This window comes from Vitis vinifera, chromosome 4, assembly GCF_030704535.1.
Source record: "Vitis vinifera cultivar Pinot Noir 40024 chromosome 4, ASM3070453v1".
NCBI classification, from domain to species: domain Eukaryota; kingdom Viridiplantae; phylum Streptophyta; class Magnoliopsida; order Vitales; family Vitaceae; genus Vitis; species Vitis vinifera.
In genome coordinates, this window is record NC_081808.1 from 3866518 (window position 1) to 3883489 (window position 16972).

The window sequence follows — 16972 nt, forward strand, 5'->3', positions numbered from 1 at the left end:
TATCCTTCAAACCTAAAAAATAATAAATTCGTAAATATAAATATTATTTAATCCTTTTAAACATTTAATTCTTATCAAAAAGAGTTCTCATCCATACTAAAATCAATTAAATTAATTTTTAATTATTTTCAAAAATCAATTTTATTTGAAAACTCATATGTAAAAAAAAAAAAATTGTTCCTTCTCTATATTGTTACCAAAAATACTTTATCAAACTAATTTTAAAAATCTAAAATTTATTTTTCTATATATATATATATAAAAGAAATATTACATATTTTTAAATAATTTACCAAATGAATTTAATAAGCAAATATTGTTGGATTGTAAAAGAAAGTAATTAGCACACCTTCTTGTATTATTAGTACTTTTGAAGAAATTTAAAGTACCGTTTTAGAAGGTAACTATGATTTATTTTGATATATCTTATTAACATTAGTTTATTTATTTATTTATTTTCTCTGACACTATTAATATTTTGTTTAAATTGATGGAGGGCATTATGGTCATTCCCGTCTTATGACTCGGGATTCAGAAACCCAAACTTCCAAATCGGCGAGTAATCTAGAATTTCATCCGTGCTCCGTACTCAATCACAACCACTTCACGGTCTTAAACCGGGGTTAAACAGTCAAACCATAACTGCCCTGTAACTTCCACAACACGACAGGAGACGGCAGAAAACGGCGTGAAGAGACCGTTAGCAAAATAATTAGGGAGTCACTTTCAGGTGCCACGTCATCGCGTCAGAGTTAACCTAACCATGGTAAAAAGTGGAAAGAAATAAAAAAGAAGTAAACCCAACCCCCAAGTTATCATTCTACCCTCTGAGGCCCCTTTTTTTCCTCTTTTTGGTACTGTCCTTTTTTTTTTGTCGTTTTTCGTGACTCAGCTTTTGATGATTTCGGGTGACTGACATCACCGCCACGTGTCCCCTCCCTTCGCGCATCCACTCGCAATCCGACGGTTCTCCTTCCAAGATTCCCCTCTCCGGTCAGGCCATCGGACGGTTTCGCTGCCCTTTTTCGTACAATGAATTCTTACGCCCTCTCGCGGGGCCCACCGCACGAGTTCTAGCCACGTGGCGTTTTGGAATGGAATGAGCAAATGTTATTCCCACCTCCTCTTTTGGCTATTTAAACTCCGGATAATAAACCTAGCTTAAGGTGGAAGTAATGAAAAGGAGGGCGGATGCGTACGAGTTGGGCTAAAGGTCGGCCCATGATTTAGCCCAACGGGGGCCCATTTTCAGGCTTTCCTTAAAATATATATATTTTTTATTTTCCTATAAAATAAAATTTTATCTATTTGTTTTTATAAAACAAATAAAATTATTAGGGGCTTTGTTTGAGGTGGGATTTTGGAGTCTCATGTGAGGTGGGTGAGAATTTTCTTCCCACCTCATGCCACTCAAGGGAAAAGTAAATGACAATGTCTCTTAATCTTCTTTTGGATCCAATCTAAAAATTACGATTGGGACATATATTTTTTTATGTTAAATTAAAAATTATAATTTTTAATTTATTTTTAAAAGTTTTTTAATTTTGAAATTTTAGTTTATTTAGGTTCTCATTTTCACACATACAAATAATTGCATTTTAATTATTGAATGATATAATATACATCGTGAGATCAAATCTTACAAACTTTAAGTTTAAGGCTTGTTTGATCAAGACAGTTAAAAATTCAAATTTTCAAATTTAAATCTTTATTTTTTTTCTATCACATTTTGATAAAAATACCCTCATTAAAAAAATAATAATAATAATAGTTATTTTTTTTAAAACCTTTGTGTAAAACAAGACATTAAATTTAATTTTTATAACGAACTACCGTAAAACATTTATAAACACTTTTAATCATTTAAAATTACTATCAAACAAATACTTAATTTAGTTCTCAATTTTTTTAAGAATTATTAATCTTAAATTATGTTCAAATATTTAATAGATTATATTTTTATAAAATTTTATGAAAAAAAAACATATATAGCAGGTATGTGAACTAATTAATCATGCAAACAAATATTCAAAAAATAAATAAATAAAGGCATTTCTGAAAAGGAAAAAGGAGGGATCTAAAGTGAAAAAGAGAACTCAACCACCCCTTTGTCTCATGCATTGAAGTGGCTTCAATCACATGAGACCAAATTCTGAACAAGCATCAAGAGGAGTGGAATTAGTAATTTGGACCTCCCTTCCAGGATGTGAACACTCCCAACTGCTCCTCAGCTACCAGACATGGAATAAATGTCATTATTTTATTTTTATTTTTTCCAAATATATATGTATATGTTCCCCACTCTCCACTCACATCTACCAAAAAATTCCATTGGGTAAGGAATTTAGATATCTTGTTTTATTTCATTTTGATCCACAGTGGTCTCCCCTAGAAGAAACAGTAGAGAGATCTTCCAGATTTGAATGACCTCAAAAATCATGTATATGAAACTTTATTTTAAAACTATATAGTATATATTTTTATTTATGGGTGATTGAAATTTTGATTAAGATTGTGAGAGAGACACATTGAATTATGATTGGACATTGGACCTAACATGGTGAACTTATAGATTCTATAAAGTTTGCACTTTATATTATAAGTGTTTCAACTTGAAAATTTATTTTATTGATGTTGCTAAGTCTAATTTTTTTTAATTATTTAAATTAAATAAAATTATACATAGGATAAAATGATCGTCAAGTGTATGCGTGGGTATTGTGTACCATCATGGTAGGTTACATCCTTCAACTTTGAAGCTGGGTGAGTTAATTATACGATATTTTGTATATTGATTATGTCACGTCGTATTAAGGGTGACAAAGTTTTATATGATTCATCAACATATCCCATACTCAATATGTTATCAATGGATTTCAATTGAATATAAATATGTTTGATATATCGATTTTTTATCAATCTTTGTAACATAAATTTAACCTGAATTAATTTTTTTAATAACCACGTTAACTATCTTTATTACAACTTTTTAAATTTGGTTAAATATAGAAAAAAGGTTAGATTTTATAAAAATTATCAAAAACATTTATTTAAAAAAAAATTAAATAGTAAAACAAAATCATTAATTTTAATATTTTTGTGTAGCAATTTTTTTTAAAAAATAAAAAATAAGAATTTAAATGATTCAAAAAGTAATTAACGAGTGTTTTACATTTATGGGCTACAATTTAAAATATCTTATTAAGTCATATTGGTTTTATCACTAAAAGAAAATATAAACTTCCTTATGGCAATAAATTAATTAAGTGAATGTTTTGAAAGTCAACTTAATAATTTAAAATAATTTAATAACTTAATTTAAATAATTAAAGCAAATTAAGTATGTTTGGTAAAATTATTTAATAACTTTAAGTAATAAGTAAAAATAATTAACTTATTATTAAATCTATATTTTTATTTTATTTTTTTATCATAATATTTTATAGTTACCTTCGTGATCTCCCTTTATTATTATTTGACATTTTTTGTCCTAATTATAATTTATGATAATAAATATTAAAAAAAAATTAAAATCAAAATTAAATATAACCCGCCGTTAAAAACAATTTAATAAACTATCAAATACAAAAAAAAAAAAAAACCCAATTTCACTCCAAAAAGTTATAATGAAACGAGAAGTGAACATAATTTGTAAGAATACAAAGTAAAATAAAAAGGGAAAAATAAATATGAAAATTAAATAACAATTAGTCACCAAACAAAGCCCTAATCTTCGCTCCCAAACGAATCCTCTTGTTCCAGTTTGAACCGGTCCAGATCCGGTCCGGAAATACTGACTAGGGGTGTTTTCGGCATTTTATCGCGCTCAAAACCCCCGAAACACCGCGCCAAGCTACCAGGGACTGACTCTCTCTCGATTCTGCTAAATCTACGGTCTCAAATTGTGGTATGGAAGCTTCAAAATCTACGACAGCGGCGACGTCACCATCATCCACAGATCTTCAACTTCTTCTTCCTCCTCCAGAACTCGATTCGCAGCTCTCTTCTCTCATCTATGGTTCTCTCTCTTTCCCCTCTTTATATGCTTATATTCATACGCGCTTCTTTCAAATTATTCAAATGTGATCCGAAATCTGTTCTCTCTCGATTGCAATAGTGTTTGTTATTTTATTTTTTATTTTTTAAATTATGCATTCAATGATTGAGAATTGCGTGGTTTAACGTATCTCCATTGCTACCGTTAGGATTTTGTTCTTATCATTTTCACAATTATTTGTACGTTTTCATAGAATCAGTAATCTCAATATTTTGTTTATAAATTTTATTAATCACATGAAATTTCGTGTGTTTCTGTCACTATTTTCTTTCTTTTTTTTTTTTTTTGCATGCATGTGGTTCCTTCAAATGAATAAAAACTTTTGGTTCTGATATAAGATTTGAATACTTGTTCTTGCATGATAATGTGATAATATGAATTGATCTTTGTTACTTCAACATACAATCTATTTTTGCAATATAATTTGAACTAAGTTAGGTGAGTTCTGTGATTTCTATTGCAATTAGGTTTTAATTGTCCACTTTTCACAATTATCTATGAATTTGCAGTATCAAAATTTTTTTGCCTTGTTTGGAAACTGTTATTGGAAACAAATTTCTAACTGAAAAAGCATGTTTGACAAGTATCTGACCGGAAACCATTTTTTGAGACTTTCTTCCGACAACAAATTATTTCTTAAGCAAAATTTGATGTGATTCTTTTTTTTTTTTCCAGAGTGTTCTCAATAACAATTGAAAAAATAAAAAATATTTTGGGAACTTTTATATTGTACACACATGTATGGTACCTTCATGGCAAATAAGCCAAGAAAGCTGTTTTTCATGTTTGAGTTTCTGAACATAATTTTGTTATGAAAACAATTGAGAACCTGTATATAAGAAATCTTCTCAAAAATTGTTTTCAAAAACATTGCCAAATGGGTCCCCTGTTGTTCATTCTCTTAGTATTTTCCATCTAATTGGGTGAAAGTTTTGTATTTCTGTCATGGTTAAGTAATTTCACAACCATTTCTGTAGTTTTACTTTCTACATCAAATTTTTGAAGATTCAATGTTCATGGTATGATTTTCACAATGATTTATTACATAATCAAAACTGTGATCACCTGAATAGTTGGAGCTCTTTGGACAGTCAAGTAAACCTGATGATGACACATGTTAACCTCTTTAAACAATTATATATGTCTTTTCACCAGTTGTCCTAGAGTTTCCATTCTTTCTGTACTATTTCCTCTTGTTGTCAAACCTATAATCATCTCAAGGATTCTGGTCCTGTAGATAGTTTCTGAAATTTTTTTGTTCGTAATTGGACTTTGATTGCATATGCTGTATCATTTTGATTTTGATGATCATTCGGTTTAAGGCAATTCTATTTCTTTTTAACGAGTCCAGGTTTGTCACAGCAAGTGCAAGCAGCAATGGAGAACATGCTTAAGATGATAAAGTAAGCTGATAATATGCATCAACTTTAGAAATAGTTGCTTCTCAGCCTTGACTTAATAACCATTAACCAATGGAGATAGGGCATGAGCCTTTGCTGAAAGCTTCTCCTGTTTCAGAGGGGAAAAAAATCTTAAGTGTATATTCACTTTCTTATCCTGTTTTGCTGATCTTTATCTTCCATTATCCATCATCTCTTCCTTGATAATTCTTCACAGTGAAGTTGATCAAAATTCTGCTGAAGTAATGGAAGAGATAGAGAAGTGCAAGGACTCTGCTCTTGAGAAGAAGAAACTCTTAGAGGAAGAGAAGGAACACTTTGAGAAAGCTGCTTATACTGTTTTAGATATGCTCAACAACAGTGATAGCAGATAAAAGCTGTAAGAGCTTACAATTTTCTATTGCTAGTCGTCACTGCTCTAACCAAATATGAGGCTTAGAGGATTATTCATAGTTCTTACAGACATGTAATAAGAGCTTATAATATTATCAAAATTTACAGCTAGTGATGTTTCCCTTAATATTACTTATCATGCATCTTCAACTTTTAAAAGTGCAAATTATGAGTTGAACTAACCAATGGAATATATAGGCTGATATCGCTTCAAATATCATTCCCATTCTCAAAAGATATACAAGTGGTCGTTCTCTCTTAGAGCATTCAATTCTTCCACTTGTGAGCCGTTTGCCATGAGAATTGTGTTTCCCCTTTTGCCAAACTTTTTCTCTGCATCCACCAATGTGACAAGTTTGAGAATTATTAACATTCTCCAATTCTTCCTGTGTTTTTTTTTTTTTTTTTCTACTCATTCAATGTAAAACTTGAAAGTGAAGCATAGAGGATTATATTCTCAGTGAAGAAGTAAATTTTCTGAAGGTTAGGGTTGAAAACTCAAATTCTAAAAGGAAATGCTTGCTAACTCAGTTATATCAGTAACTAATGTAAATTTGACAAACATTGGGTTCAATATAACTAGGCAATATTTGGAACTTCCGGGCCTTCTATAATCAACCTTGCAATCTTGGCCTTTTATTTTTATCTATCATTTGTTGTGTTAATGCCTCTTATTTTATAATAAAACAGAAAAGATAATAGACAGTGGTATTTGGTAGTTTGGAATCATTTGTTTTCTCTTTAGGCTCATATATGTGTGTGTGTGTGTGTGCATTTAAATTAGAAAGAAATGTTAAGAAACTTTTGGAGGTATCCCTCTAGCAATGGTGTAATACCTGCTAATTCCAAAAGGTCCTCTATCGAGTCGGTCAAATGTATCACTTTTCCCATTGTACTGCTGTCTGTTGTATTTTCATTTGGATGATGCCCATGGATTACCACCCTCATTGGGAGTGTGCTTGATAATGGATAAGAAGTTGGTGTTCCTGCAGAAAGATGGCATAAATTATCCCTATAAATTTGTCAAATAGCTAAATGATCTAGCACAAATTATCCTATAAATTTGACAAATAGCTAAATAATCCTCATCTTTTGCACAAGAAAATTTATGTTCTGTGAAGTTGGCAAAAACATGTGCAGGTGTAGAATATAGAGGTTTAAGAAGGAATGAAAACCAAAGAATACCAATTTGTAAAACATACTCATTCCTTTATTTTTGGTTTTTCTTATGTCTTTTTGGGGGTGCATGCTCATGTGGTTTACCTTGAGTGTGTTCAAGTATTTTTGAATCATAGATGAAAATGGACTTCCCTTGTTGAGCAGCAAAGTAAAATACTGGAAATATAGGTAAATCAAATTATCTATGTTCATGATTGAAATCTAGGCCCTACACTTTGTTTCATTTGCTTGATCCAGGAAACTTCACTTCCATATATAACAGAGGACTCCAATTCCAACTAAACAGAGGAAAAATTCACTTGTTTTGGGGTTGGAACTATTGAATCAGTGAAAGTTGCTTTCTTTTTTTGGTCGTCATTGATCCAGGGGTTGTCAATTGGTCTGTTAAGGTTTTTACAAAAAAGAATGGCTTTGGCTGTATTTTTGAATTGTAATATGTGGAATATTATCTAATTTTGGGCCAAAACCGCTTATTACTTTTATCTCATAAAATTTACCCAGTTAACCTATATATATGTGTATGTCAATAGAGGTTAGGCATGAGCCAGTGAGGTTTGAGCTCACCAACCTTCAATATGTGCGCCTTCATCATTATCCGATCTTAATGTTTCTGTATTTTGTGGTTCCTGACTTGATTCCACATGCTGCAAACAACACACAATAAAGAACATTAGCTTAAGTTTAACCTGACCATCAATGAGTAGAGCATGACTCAAATTTGTGACAGTACAATATATCATTGTAATGATAGAGAGATATAGGTGTCCACAGATCTTTAGGAGTACATTGTACCCAGAAGGTGTGATAAGAAATCTTTCCAAATGCATAATACCCTTTTCATTATGAACCTTCAGAATTTTATTAGAAGGAATGCCCATTTCTGTCACTTTGTAGAGCAATTTATGGATGATATTTGTTGAAGAGCATGATATACATTGTGGGCCCAAATCCAACAAGTTTAAGCTTTTAAGAAAATTGGTTGTTCAACATGGCATCAGAGCTTGTTTAGCGGGAGGTCAAGTGTTCAAACCTCACCACCGTATGTTTATTTACCCAATGTATGAAGCCCACGTGGAAGCCTAAAAATAAAGACTACATGTGAGGGAGGATATTGAAGAGCATGATATACATTGTGGGCCCAAATTAAACTTTTAGGAAATTGGTTGTTCAACAACATTCTTGAAGAACCTTGAGCAAAGCATTTGTGCATGTTTATGGTGATGTTTTTAGACACTATTCTAGCACTTGTTCAATTGCTACCGTAGATGTACAAGCATAAATTATCATCTCAGTAAGCATGAATCAAACCATGATTATATCAAAAAAAAAAAAAAAAAATGAATCAAACCATGATTAGTAATTATGTTCCCTTTTTATTTGTTTTTTTAAACAATAATATGGCTCATATTGATCAAAATTAGCAAACTTTCCAAGAAAAAATGCATCTATTCTTTCACATGTGCAGGACAAAACATGGTCGAACTATTCTGTCTTGTACTTTTCTTTTATCAGGGACATTTTACAACTAAAAGTGATCATGTGAAAACCTGCAGGATCATTACACAGTCTTTAAGCTGTCAGACTTAAAATATTAGAGTTTTTATTTTTCTTGATTAAGTGAGATGTGTGAAACATTTTATTGTTGTCTCTTTATTTAGTTAGTGTAATAGCTATAAATTTCTTGTAAACTTATCTTATTTATTTGATTGTTTATGATTGGATTATCCTCTAGATTATGCTTCAAACATGTTTAGATAAATTCTAAATTCTAAATAAATATTATTGTTGTGCATTAACTTTTTCCCTTTTTTCAAGTTTCTCTTCGAACACAAAAGCATTTTGTTAGATAGAAACTTTCTTTTATTCTGCAAATATAAATTTCAGTTCCCAAGGGCTTGAAATTTCCTGCAGACATTTTAAACCATGGGATAAATAGATTCTGATCCAAGATGAAAATTACCTCTATGTTCATGTCACCCAACAATTCTGTTAGAAATGGTATTTCTTGCTGCAGCTCTTGCTTTAAACTCCTCAAATACTGAGCATGGAAGAGTCAATAAGTCAAATACATTTGCATTACAGTGAGTTGAAAATATTCCTGAAATGAAATTGACTAATTGACTGTTTACTTACTTTTTCTATTTAATGGAAAACACTGTAGCTGGAAAATCCTGGTTGATTAGCTTATTATAAATCATATGGGGATTAAATTCTCTCTGTGGAAAAGATCATTTCAGTTTTGTTTCTTAACCCTCCTGGAATCAGTCCCAAACAGGCTCTTAATCTCATTTAATTTTCCCAGTAGAAAAATTTTGACTGATAAAAATGGGACGATAATGAGATAAAACGTTAATTCATTGTGAAATTTGAAGATTATCAAACCTGAACAAAATTCAAGATGATTGTCTTTCCATCTTCGTTCTGTTGCTGCACTATTTGCTTGAAATGATGATGACTTATCCGGATGACCTGGGAAAGTCTCTTAGTTCTCACTGTAAAAGGTTGTGGGATGTTGAAAATCACTCCAATTTCTCCTGCCATCTCTGCAGGTCCTTGTTTGGTCAAAAACTGAAAAAGAAGAAGAAAGGAACTTGGTTAATGTATTAAGAACGACAAATAAACTTTGGTTTTTCAATGTTTCTTCATCTCCAGTTTTATTATGTTAGTATCCATCTTTTATTAATTTAAAAGATTTAAAACCGACAGTTGTGCCATTGTAGAAGATTGCATTGACAAAGCTCATGTCTTAAATTCACTTTTGTGGACTGACAGCATGGATGCTGCCCCTTAGTCAACAGTCAGTGATTATGTATTTAGTTTTTTTTTTTTTCGTTTTTGGGATATATTACATGATTTCTGTTTTACCATTTATGTAATAGTGCTATATGAATATATTCCTCCTTCCCGACATGGTTTACTGCAATTTTTTTTTAACTTTTTGTTAACTTGTTAATGCAGGATGTTGTTTAAATTCCAAAGGACAGCAATCTATTTTTGCTTGGATTTAATGCTGCATCATCTCACTGATACTGTAGAAGTTGTCACCAGACTGTTACATATAATCTTGTATGCTTCAATCCAAGAGATGGTTACTCTTTCATCAGGTGGAGATTACTCTATGTAGATATATTTTCTTATAATCATCCCTTATCGAATGGACTCTTTGTTTGGCAGTTTACAAAATATAAACTTCCCCTTTATATTTTCAAAGTTAATTGAACTGATACTTTGTTTTTAATGCTACAGATGTCTTGAGTTGAAAACATATTGATTTAGTAACCAGCATACAATGAGGCTCATATTCAGAATCACAGTTACACACTTTTTTTTGATAGGTCGCATCACAGTTATACACTAATACCTAGTTTGTTGTGTTTTCATTGCCCTTTTTTATAGACTTAAGGTAGTATGGTCCGCAATAGAAGTCTTTGGTTATATATATCAAACAGGTCAAGTTTGTTAAGTAGTTTGCTCGTATGGGATGTATTGATGTCTTATAGATACAAACATCTTTTCTCATGTTTTATTGTTTGCCATGTCATGTTGATATCTTGACCACTTGGCATCCACGATATAGGAAATATATTTCCTTTTTATGAAGTGGAAGTTGCCATCTCTGACTTGGAATTTCATTTGCAAAGTAACAACCAGACTACTATCTTAAGGTCTGTATAATACTTCCCTTACTAGTGCAATATCTGCTGATATACTCACCCTTGTTTGGAAATATACAATATGCTACTAAGAAATGCTCTTTGTCTAAATAAAAAACTATTCAAACATACCTGCTCTGTGCCATTCTTGTATATCAGCACATCCTGCAGTTTCGGATACATTCAGATTTTGCATCTGGGATGACATAGGATAAATATTTAAGAAAGAGAAAGATGCTATACCATTGCTCCTGCTGCTATAATGTAGAAATCTGTAGGTATCTCATTTTGTAAGATGATATCAACCTTAGGAGGAAAATATTCTGCTTTTATCTCTGATACCTGTGAGAAGAAAGGCCATGAGCTACTGCTGGGATAATAATCTTTAAGAAACCGCATACTTTTACTACAAGACTACTTTTTCTCTTTCTGGTAGTCATTATCTTCCATATTTATGGTTACCGTCCAGTCTTTAACCTTTTTGGTTATTGCAATTAATGTTGCTTCAGCATGGGGGAAAAAATCTTTATATCGTGATGAAGAGGTAAGGAAAATTCTTTACCAACTGGGTGACAAGGTCATCAGAGATCCCTTTGAAAAGATAGGCCTTTTCAACAGTTTTATGGAAAAGATGCTGAGCTATGCTGGATCTTATTGCCTTGGGCAGGTCCTCTAGCACTTCTTCTTGCTGCAATTCAGCTGTCTTGAACTTGAGTTGCATGTGTGCCAACATTTGCTCTTTCAAGCCTTCTGGAAGTCGATTCTTGCTTGCATATCGCAAAATCTCATTGATTGCATCCCTCTGCAAAACCACCATCCAGACAACAAAAGGACTTAAAATAGCCTGACAGATATGTTTTGGTCTGGAGGGACCAAAATTAGATGGGTGTATTTTTCTGTGAATGTTAGGAATTCTCTGGTGAATGTTGTCAATTGCAGGCTAGGATTCTTGCAGTTTGAAGTAGAATGTTAGAGTGATCAGGAGTAGGAGTTATCAATTAACAGTCAAATGCAAATAATGTTTCTGCATGATGATCCTCAGTGGAATTAACTGTCTACTGGTCACAATGTTAATAAGAGTGCTCTCTTTTAGAAATTTCATGGTAATATTGGACTCATTATTTTGGAAAATAACAAGTTTGAACTTTTGAATATTCATTCAAATTCAAAACCTTGAGTAGTCGAGCAGCTATGTGAGATGGAGGTACTAACTTCCTTGAATGTGACTTTTTTTGGAGAAGGCATTTATTTTAGGCCTAGACAGACAAAGGCAATTTTTTATGATTTTATTGGTTCGACTGCCTCTTCCTGAGTGCTCGTCTTGCTAGTGGTTCACTTAATTGATAGTTGAGGTTTTGACAGTTTGAGAGATTTTATTAGTACTGAGAAGCCCAATAAATAGGTTTCCAGAGAAAAAAATGAAGGAGATGGGTGGAAAGAAATTACCATGGCAAATGTTCGAATAGCACTGTGGACAATGAGATTGGTCATGTTTCCAATTAAATAAGCGGTGAGGCCAATGTTGAATAGCATGTACAATATATTGAAGACCTTCTCTCCTGTATTTTCTGCATGCAAGTCTCCATAGCCAACTGTTGTGAGGGTGACAATTGACCAATATATAGAATAGGTGTAACCTAGCCAGATGCTTCTGTGTTCAAAGTCCGTAATCTGAGCTCCAATCCATGTCTTCTTTGATGTTTTATGATGGATGGCCAGCCAGTAGTAAAAGCAACCTGCTGAGTGCACTGCAAAAAGCGTCACCTGTGACCAATAAACGAAAACTAAGTGAAAGTTCAATACTAAGAATCACCTTACCTCAAGTAGAGTATTCTTTAAATACTAATAATCATCTTACCTCAATTAGAGTATTCATTAGATACTTACACAAATTAGTTTACAGTATCTTGTCCAGAAGTAGCTAAAACGCGTGTCTTTCTCCAGCCTGGAGAAAAGAAAATTAAGTTAGAAGAGAAATCAGGCTCTTGTGGTCATCATTTTGTGCCTTCCCTAGCCTATTTGAGTGACAGAAACGTCTTCAAAATGGCTACAAGGATATTCTGAGGCTTAAACTGTTAGGTGAAAGTGGAAATAGGAAAGCAATTTTTTTGACTCAACAGGTTAGGTAAAGGGGCTCATACTTCAGATCATTAATAAACTTGAAGTGAGAAAATAGCCAGAGCTTTGGGCTTGGGCCTCATGTGTAATGTACAGATATAAAAGCATATAGTGTCATTGTGTCCTTAATCTAGGGATGTTTACTCAGTGACCTTCAGAGTTCATATTTTGAACTATTATATTATCTTTGTTGTTTTACAATTACACCAATATATATATTGTTGGAGAATCAGTTCAGTGTAATCAGTGGCTGATTTAGTGGAGTAATTCTAGGCCTGGAATGTAGTAATTTCCTTTTCTTTTTCCCATTGTAAACATTATAAATAAGTTGTAAATATATCTCGTGAATATACAAGTATTATTTCGAAATCATTCTTTATTTTTATGGTATTAGAGCCTTGTGCTCAATAGCTTTATTTCTCTTCCATTCACCCATTTTTTGGTGTCTGTTTTTTCCTAGTGTGTCTTCCCCATTACAGTAATCTCATCCTATCTCTAATCACCCCAAGATGGCGGAAAAATTTGATGCCTCTTCCACTATTACCCAAACAGCCACAAACAATCAAAACCCAGTTCTAATCCAGAAGAATTCCAATCACATTTAAATTGAATGGAGGCAATACCTAGAGTGGTCACAGCTGATAAAGACATACTTGAAGGAAAAAGGGAAATCGAGTCATTTACTTGGGTCAAAGATGAGTAAAGAAGACCTGAAATTCAATGCTTGGGATGAGGAGGATTCTTAGGTATGGAACTCAATCTAGATGAAGATTGATAGAGCTTGTATTCTCCTCTCTACATCAAGGGTGATTTAGGAGGTCGTTTGTCAGACTTATTCAAGAAATCCTACTCAGATTTATGAACTAAAGCTTAGAACTCATAATACCAAACAAGGTAATCTATTAGTCTTTAAATACAATAGCAAAAAGGCTCGAGCAAAAGACTTGCAATGAAGAATTCAAGCCATGGCAAATAGACTATTGAGCTTCTCTGGATAAAAATTATTCTTAATGATCTTAGAGTTGGTTGGGAAGCCCCTATGAAGCTCTACTGCGACAACAAGTCAGCTATCAGTGTAGCCCACAGTCCAATTCAATATGACTAAAAACCAAGTATGTTGAAGTTGATCATCATTTTATCAGTGAGAATTTGAATAGTGGGTTAGTAGGCACCCCTTATATATATCCTCAAAAAGACAATTGACTGACATATTAACCAAATGACTTGTAGCTCAACCATTCCAATATATCACAAACAATTTATGAATGAAGAACATTTAACTCACCAGCTTGCAGGGGAGTGTTGGAGAATCGATACAGTAATTGCCAGATTAGACAACTTATATAGGTTGGGATTTAATGTAATTAGGGACTGGCTTAGTGGTTGATTTATTTCTTGTAATTAGTAGTTGATTTAGTGAATTAATTCTAGGCCTAGAATAAAGTAATTTCCTGTTCTTTTTTTCATTGTAAACATTATAAATAAACTGTAAATATATCTAGTGAATATATAAGTATTATTAAGAAATCATTCTCCTTTATCATAATATATAAAGAAAAAGGGAAAAAGAAATCGAAGAGTTAGCATTAGATTGTGCCAGTGAAGGTGTAGGTGCACAAGGGCACGTTCTTGGCCTTGTGAAATGTTTTATTTAATATGTTGATATCAAATGTTAAGGGTCATGCACCTTGTGAAGAGTTCACTAACACGTCTGAGCCGCCACAGTCTCAGCAGGTTGAGAAAACCAAAGATGTCCCCTTGGTGCATTTTGCCCGTGATGACTCTGTACATAGACTGAAATGGCAGAGTTGAAGCTATGTCCATGGGGAGCCACAATTTTGTGGCGTACCTTAACAATTAAAAAATTAAAAACAATATTGTCAGCTAGCTTATATGGCATTGGATTATTCAAGGAAAATCATATTACAAAATAGAAATCAGCAAAAGTATATTACAGGCTCATCTAACAAATATGTTGGTCGTGATAGGAGAAAATATGTTTACATAGTTTTTGTCGATATTGGGTGTCTTTAAGCTTCCTTCATGATTCTTAATTGCAAAGTCATGTTTGCTTGCATGAAAGAAAAGCCATCATTTGGTAACCTATAAGATCAACTTAGGAGGTATCTTATTGTTATTGCTTCTTGTCCTTATATTATTTTTTATTTTTGTTGTTGTTTTCTTTTTATTCTTCTTATTTTAGGTTCTTTCCCTATATTTATGCATGCCCATGCTGGTTCATGGTATGTGCCAATGCACATGAAAAGAGTATGTCTATTGTACCAAAGAAGAATATGTTTGTATGAAATGCTTATCAATGATAGATTGTTGCATATTAAGGCCAAATTTGATTTGAACAAAATGGAATGATTTAGGAGAGTAGTGGCATACCTTATTGCTATTTTCTTGTGGTCATCTACAAGGAGATAGGTTGATTTGTCCAGGTAAGCGACAAAAAAGGTAAGGATGATATCAGCTGCAAAGAAGGCATCAACAGTCAGATCAACGGGCATGAGTGACCCAGTTGCTACCTTTTTGAATGCTAGCTCAAATGGAGATGCCCATGCAGAGTATATGACTAGTATCACTAGGAACGTCTGCCACCACCTGCAATGAAACTAAGTTGTGGTTACACTAAGTCAAGAGAAGCCAGATGGATGGACCAGTGGAATGGAAATAATTGTGTTGGGTCACTTCTGGTCCAAATCAGGTAAGGTAGGTATTCATCTTGGTTGTTGATTTTCATTGTCACAATAGGTGTGCACGACTCTGTCACACTATAATGGATTATTGATGGATCCGTCTATCATGGAGGTCAAAGTCAAACATTTATGGACAGGTAAATTTCTTGTTGTCCTCCTTATTTTATTTTTTCTCTAATTTCTTGATGCAGAAAAAGGAATTCTGAAAATAGAAGTCTTTTCTTGAATAGAGTGATGCTATATCCCATTGCTTTTTCTTTAGCAAGGAGCCACTTGGTAGATTACCTGATCAAAAGCAAAATGCTTTAGGCATTCTTTGACCATGTGCAGGAGAAGATAGAAAAGAATAAGAATTTTCAATTGAACTTGAATCATGGAATTAAAGTACAAAGTTTATTCTTCTTTTAAGAAAATACTTAGTTTGCGGGTGGATTTGTGTTAGGAAAAACTGCAAAAAGATTGCTTTGATTTCTTCTCTCTGCTACATGTGGAATATCAGGTGATAAAGTAAAGTGCAAGTACCATTGTCATTTTTCTAAGACAACACAACTCTTGGACTATGGATAGAGACTTAAACATAGATTTAACATACAAAAACACTTAGTTGAGACAAATTTCATACAAGAACATAAGCACTAGTGCAGAAAAAATTATAGCGCTTCATAAACTAGAAAGAAAATATGTGTAGATCAGGTCAATGTTTACATTTTGTATGTTCTCAACTGTGTACCATAATGATGTGGAGAAGAGAAGGATACTTACCGATACCTACGATCATAGGGAGCGATTGTATATTTCTTCAGTTGTAAATATCCTTCATCTATAACAGTCCCAAATGCTGGCAAGAGACTGCTAGAAACCGTAGCTAAGTTCTTGCTTTCACTGCTTGTGTGTCGTCGGAGCAGTAGAGGTAGAGGTGACCTTGTTTCCGATGACATCTTTGGCCAGAGAATACAGATAGAGAAAAGAGAGAGAGAGAGAGAGAGAGAGAGAGAGAGAGAATTTCTTGTTTATGCAAGTGTCTTGAGCTAATTAGAATAATATAGGGAAGGTGGCAGTGAGCTTTCAGAACTACATGCTATCAAGTATAATATAACATTATTTTACATAATAAATTAATTTTAGATCGGAATCATTGACAAAGCATAAAATACAATCTTGTCTTGATCTTTAGGCAACTTGTTTACTTTAAGAAATTTACATTTGAAAACTAAGCACAAAAAAAAAAAAAAAAAAAAAACTAGTACATCTAGCTCATTGACTATTGAACCTCTGCATCGATCTCTTGTATCACCTACTCCTTCGGATCAGATATCGCCTAAGCTTACTACAGGATTTCAAACCTTGTTTATTAGGCATCACTGCTGCTACTTGTTGAATTATTGTATTCCTTGGTAGGTATTCCTTGTTAGGGGGCTCCAGATTTCTTATTTTACCATTTGTTATGGATAATAGCCGTTTAAAATACAA

General features: G+C 32.8%; 2 protein-coding genes across 4 annotated transcripts; one reads left to right on the forward strand and one right to left on the reverse strand.

The window, feature by feature from the left end:
• The first annotated feature begins 3719 nt into the window (after positions 1-3719).
• LOC100268084 (uncharacterized) lies at positions 3720-15729 on the forward strand. 3 transcript variants are annotated; one of them, XR_785583.2, is made up of 5 exons: positions 3737-4018; positions 5409-5460; positions 5675-5836; positions 9988-10133; positions 15245-15729. XR_785583.2 is itself a non-coding variant. In XM_002281971.4 (4 exons), exons 1-3 carry the CDS (start codon positions 3910-3912, stop codon positions 5829-5831), a joined length of 318 nt encoding a protein of 105 aa, XP_002282007.1. In that variant the 5' UTR covers positions 3720-3909; the 3' UTR covers positions 5832-5836; positions 9988-10274. The 3 variants fall into 3 exon arrangements, 2 of the variants coding, with proteins under 2 accessions (XP_002282007.1, XP_019074733.1); XM_002281971.4 differs by lacking the exon at positions 15245-15729 and having other exon boundaries at positions 3720-4018; positions 9988-10274; XM_019219188.2 differs by lacking the exons at positions 9988-10133; positions 15245-15729 and having other exon boundaries at positions 3732-4018; positions 5675-5982.
• LOC100242379 (potassium channel KAT3) lies at positions 5775-16737 on the reverse strand. Its single transcript, XM_003631783.4, has 13 exons — positions 16265-16737; positions 15192-15407; positions 14488-14649; positions 12570-12627; positions 12129-12446; positions 11245-11484; positions 10926-11024; positions 10815-10847; positions 9412-9597; positions 8990-9067; positions 7598-7673; positions 6687-6836; positions 5775-6183 (listed from the first exon to the last, which is right to left on the reverse strand). The coding sequence occupies exons 1-13, from the start codon at positions 16438-16440 to the stop codon at positions 6080-6082; spliced, it is 1896 nt and encodes a 631-aa protein (XP_003631831.1). The 5' UTR covers positions 16441-16737; the 3' UTR covers positions 5775-6079.
• Between the last annotated feature and the right edge of the window lie 235 nt (positions 16738-16972).

Bases quoted from the DNA above. Each gene is read 5' to 3' on its own strand.
- LOC100268084 (XM_002281971.4), top strand. From the start codon at position 3,910: ATGGAAGCTTCAAAATCTACGACAGCGGCGACGTCACCATCATCCACA. The intron at 4,019-5,408 runs GTTCTCTCTCTT...TAACGAGTCCAG, and splicing joins GCTCTCTTCTCTCATCTATG to GTTTGTCACAGCAAGTGCAA. The intron at 5,461-5,674 runs GTAAGCTGATAA...AATTCTTCACAG, and splicing joins AACATGCTTAAGATGATAAA to TGAAGTTGATCAAAATTCTG.
- LOC100242379 (XM_003631783.4), bottom strand. From the start codon at position 16,440: ATGTCATCGGAAACAAGGTCACCTCTACCTCTACTGCTCCGACGACAC. The intron at 12,628-14,487 runs GTGCATGACCCT...TCTTTTCTCCAG, and splicing joins GTTAGTGAACTCTTCACAAG to GCTGGAGAAAGACACGCGTT. The intron at 9,068-9,411 runs GTTTGATAATCT...TTCCATGCTCAG, and splicing joins TCATCTTGAATTTTGTTCAG to TATTTGAGGAGTTTAAAGCA.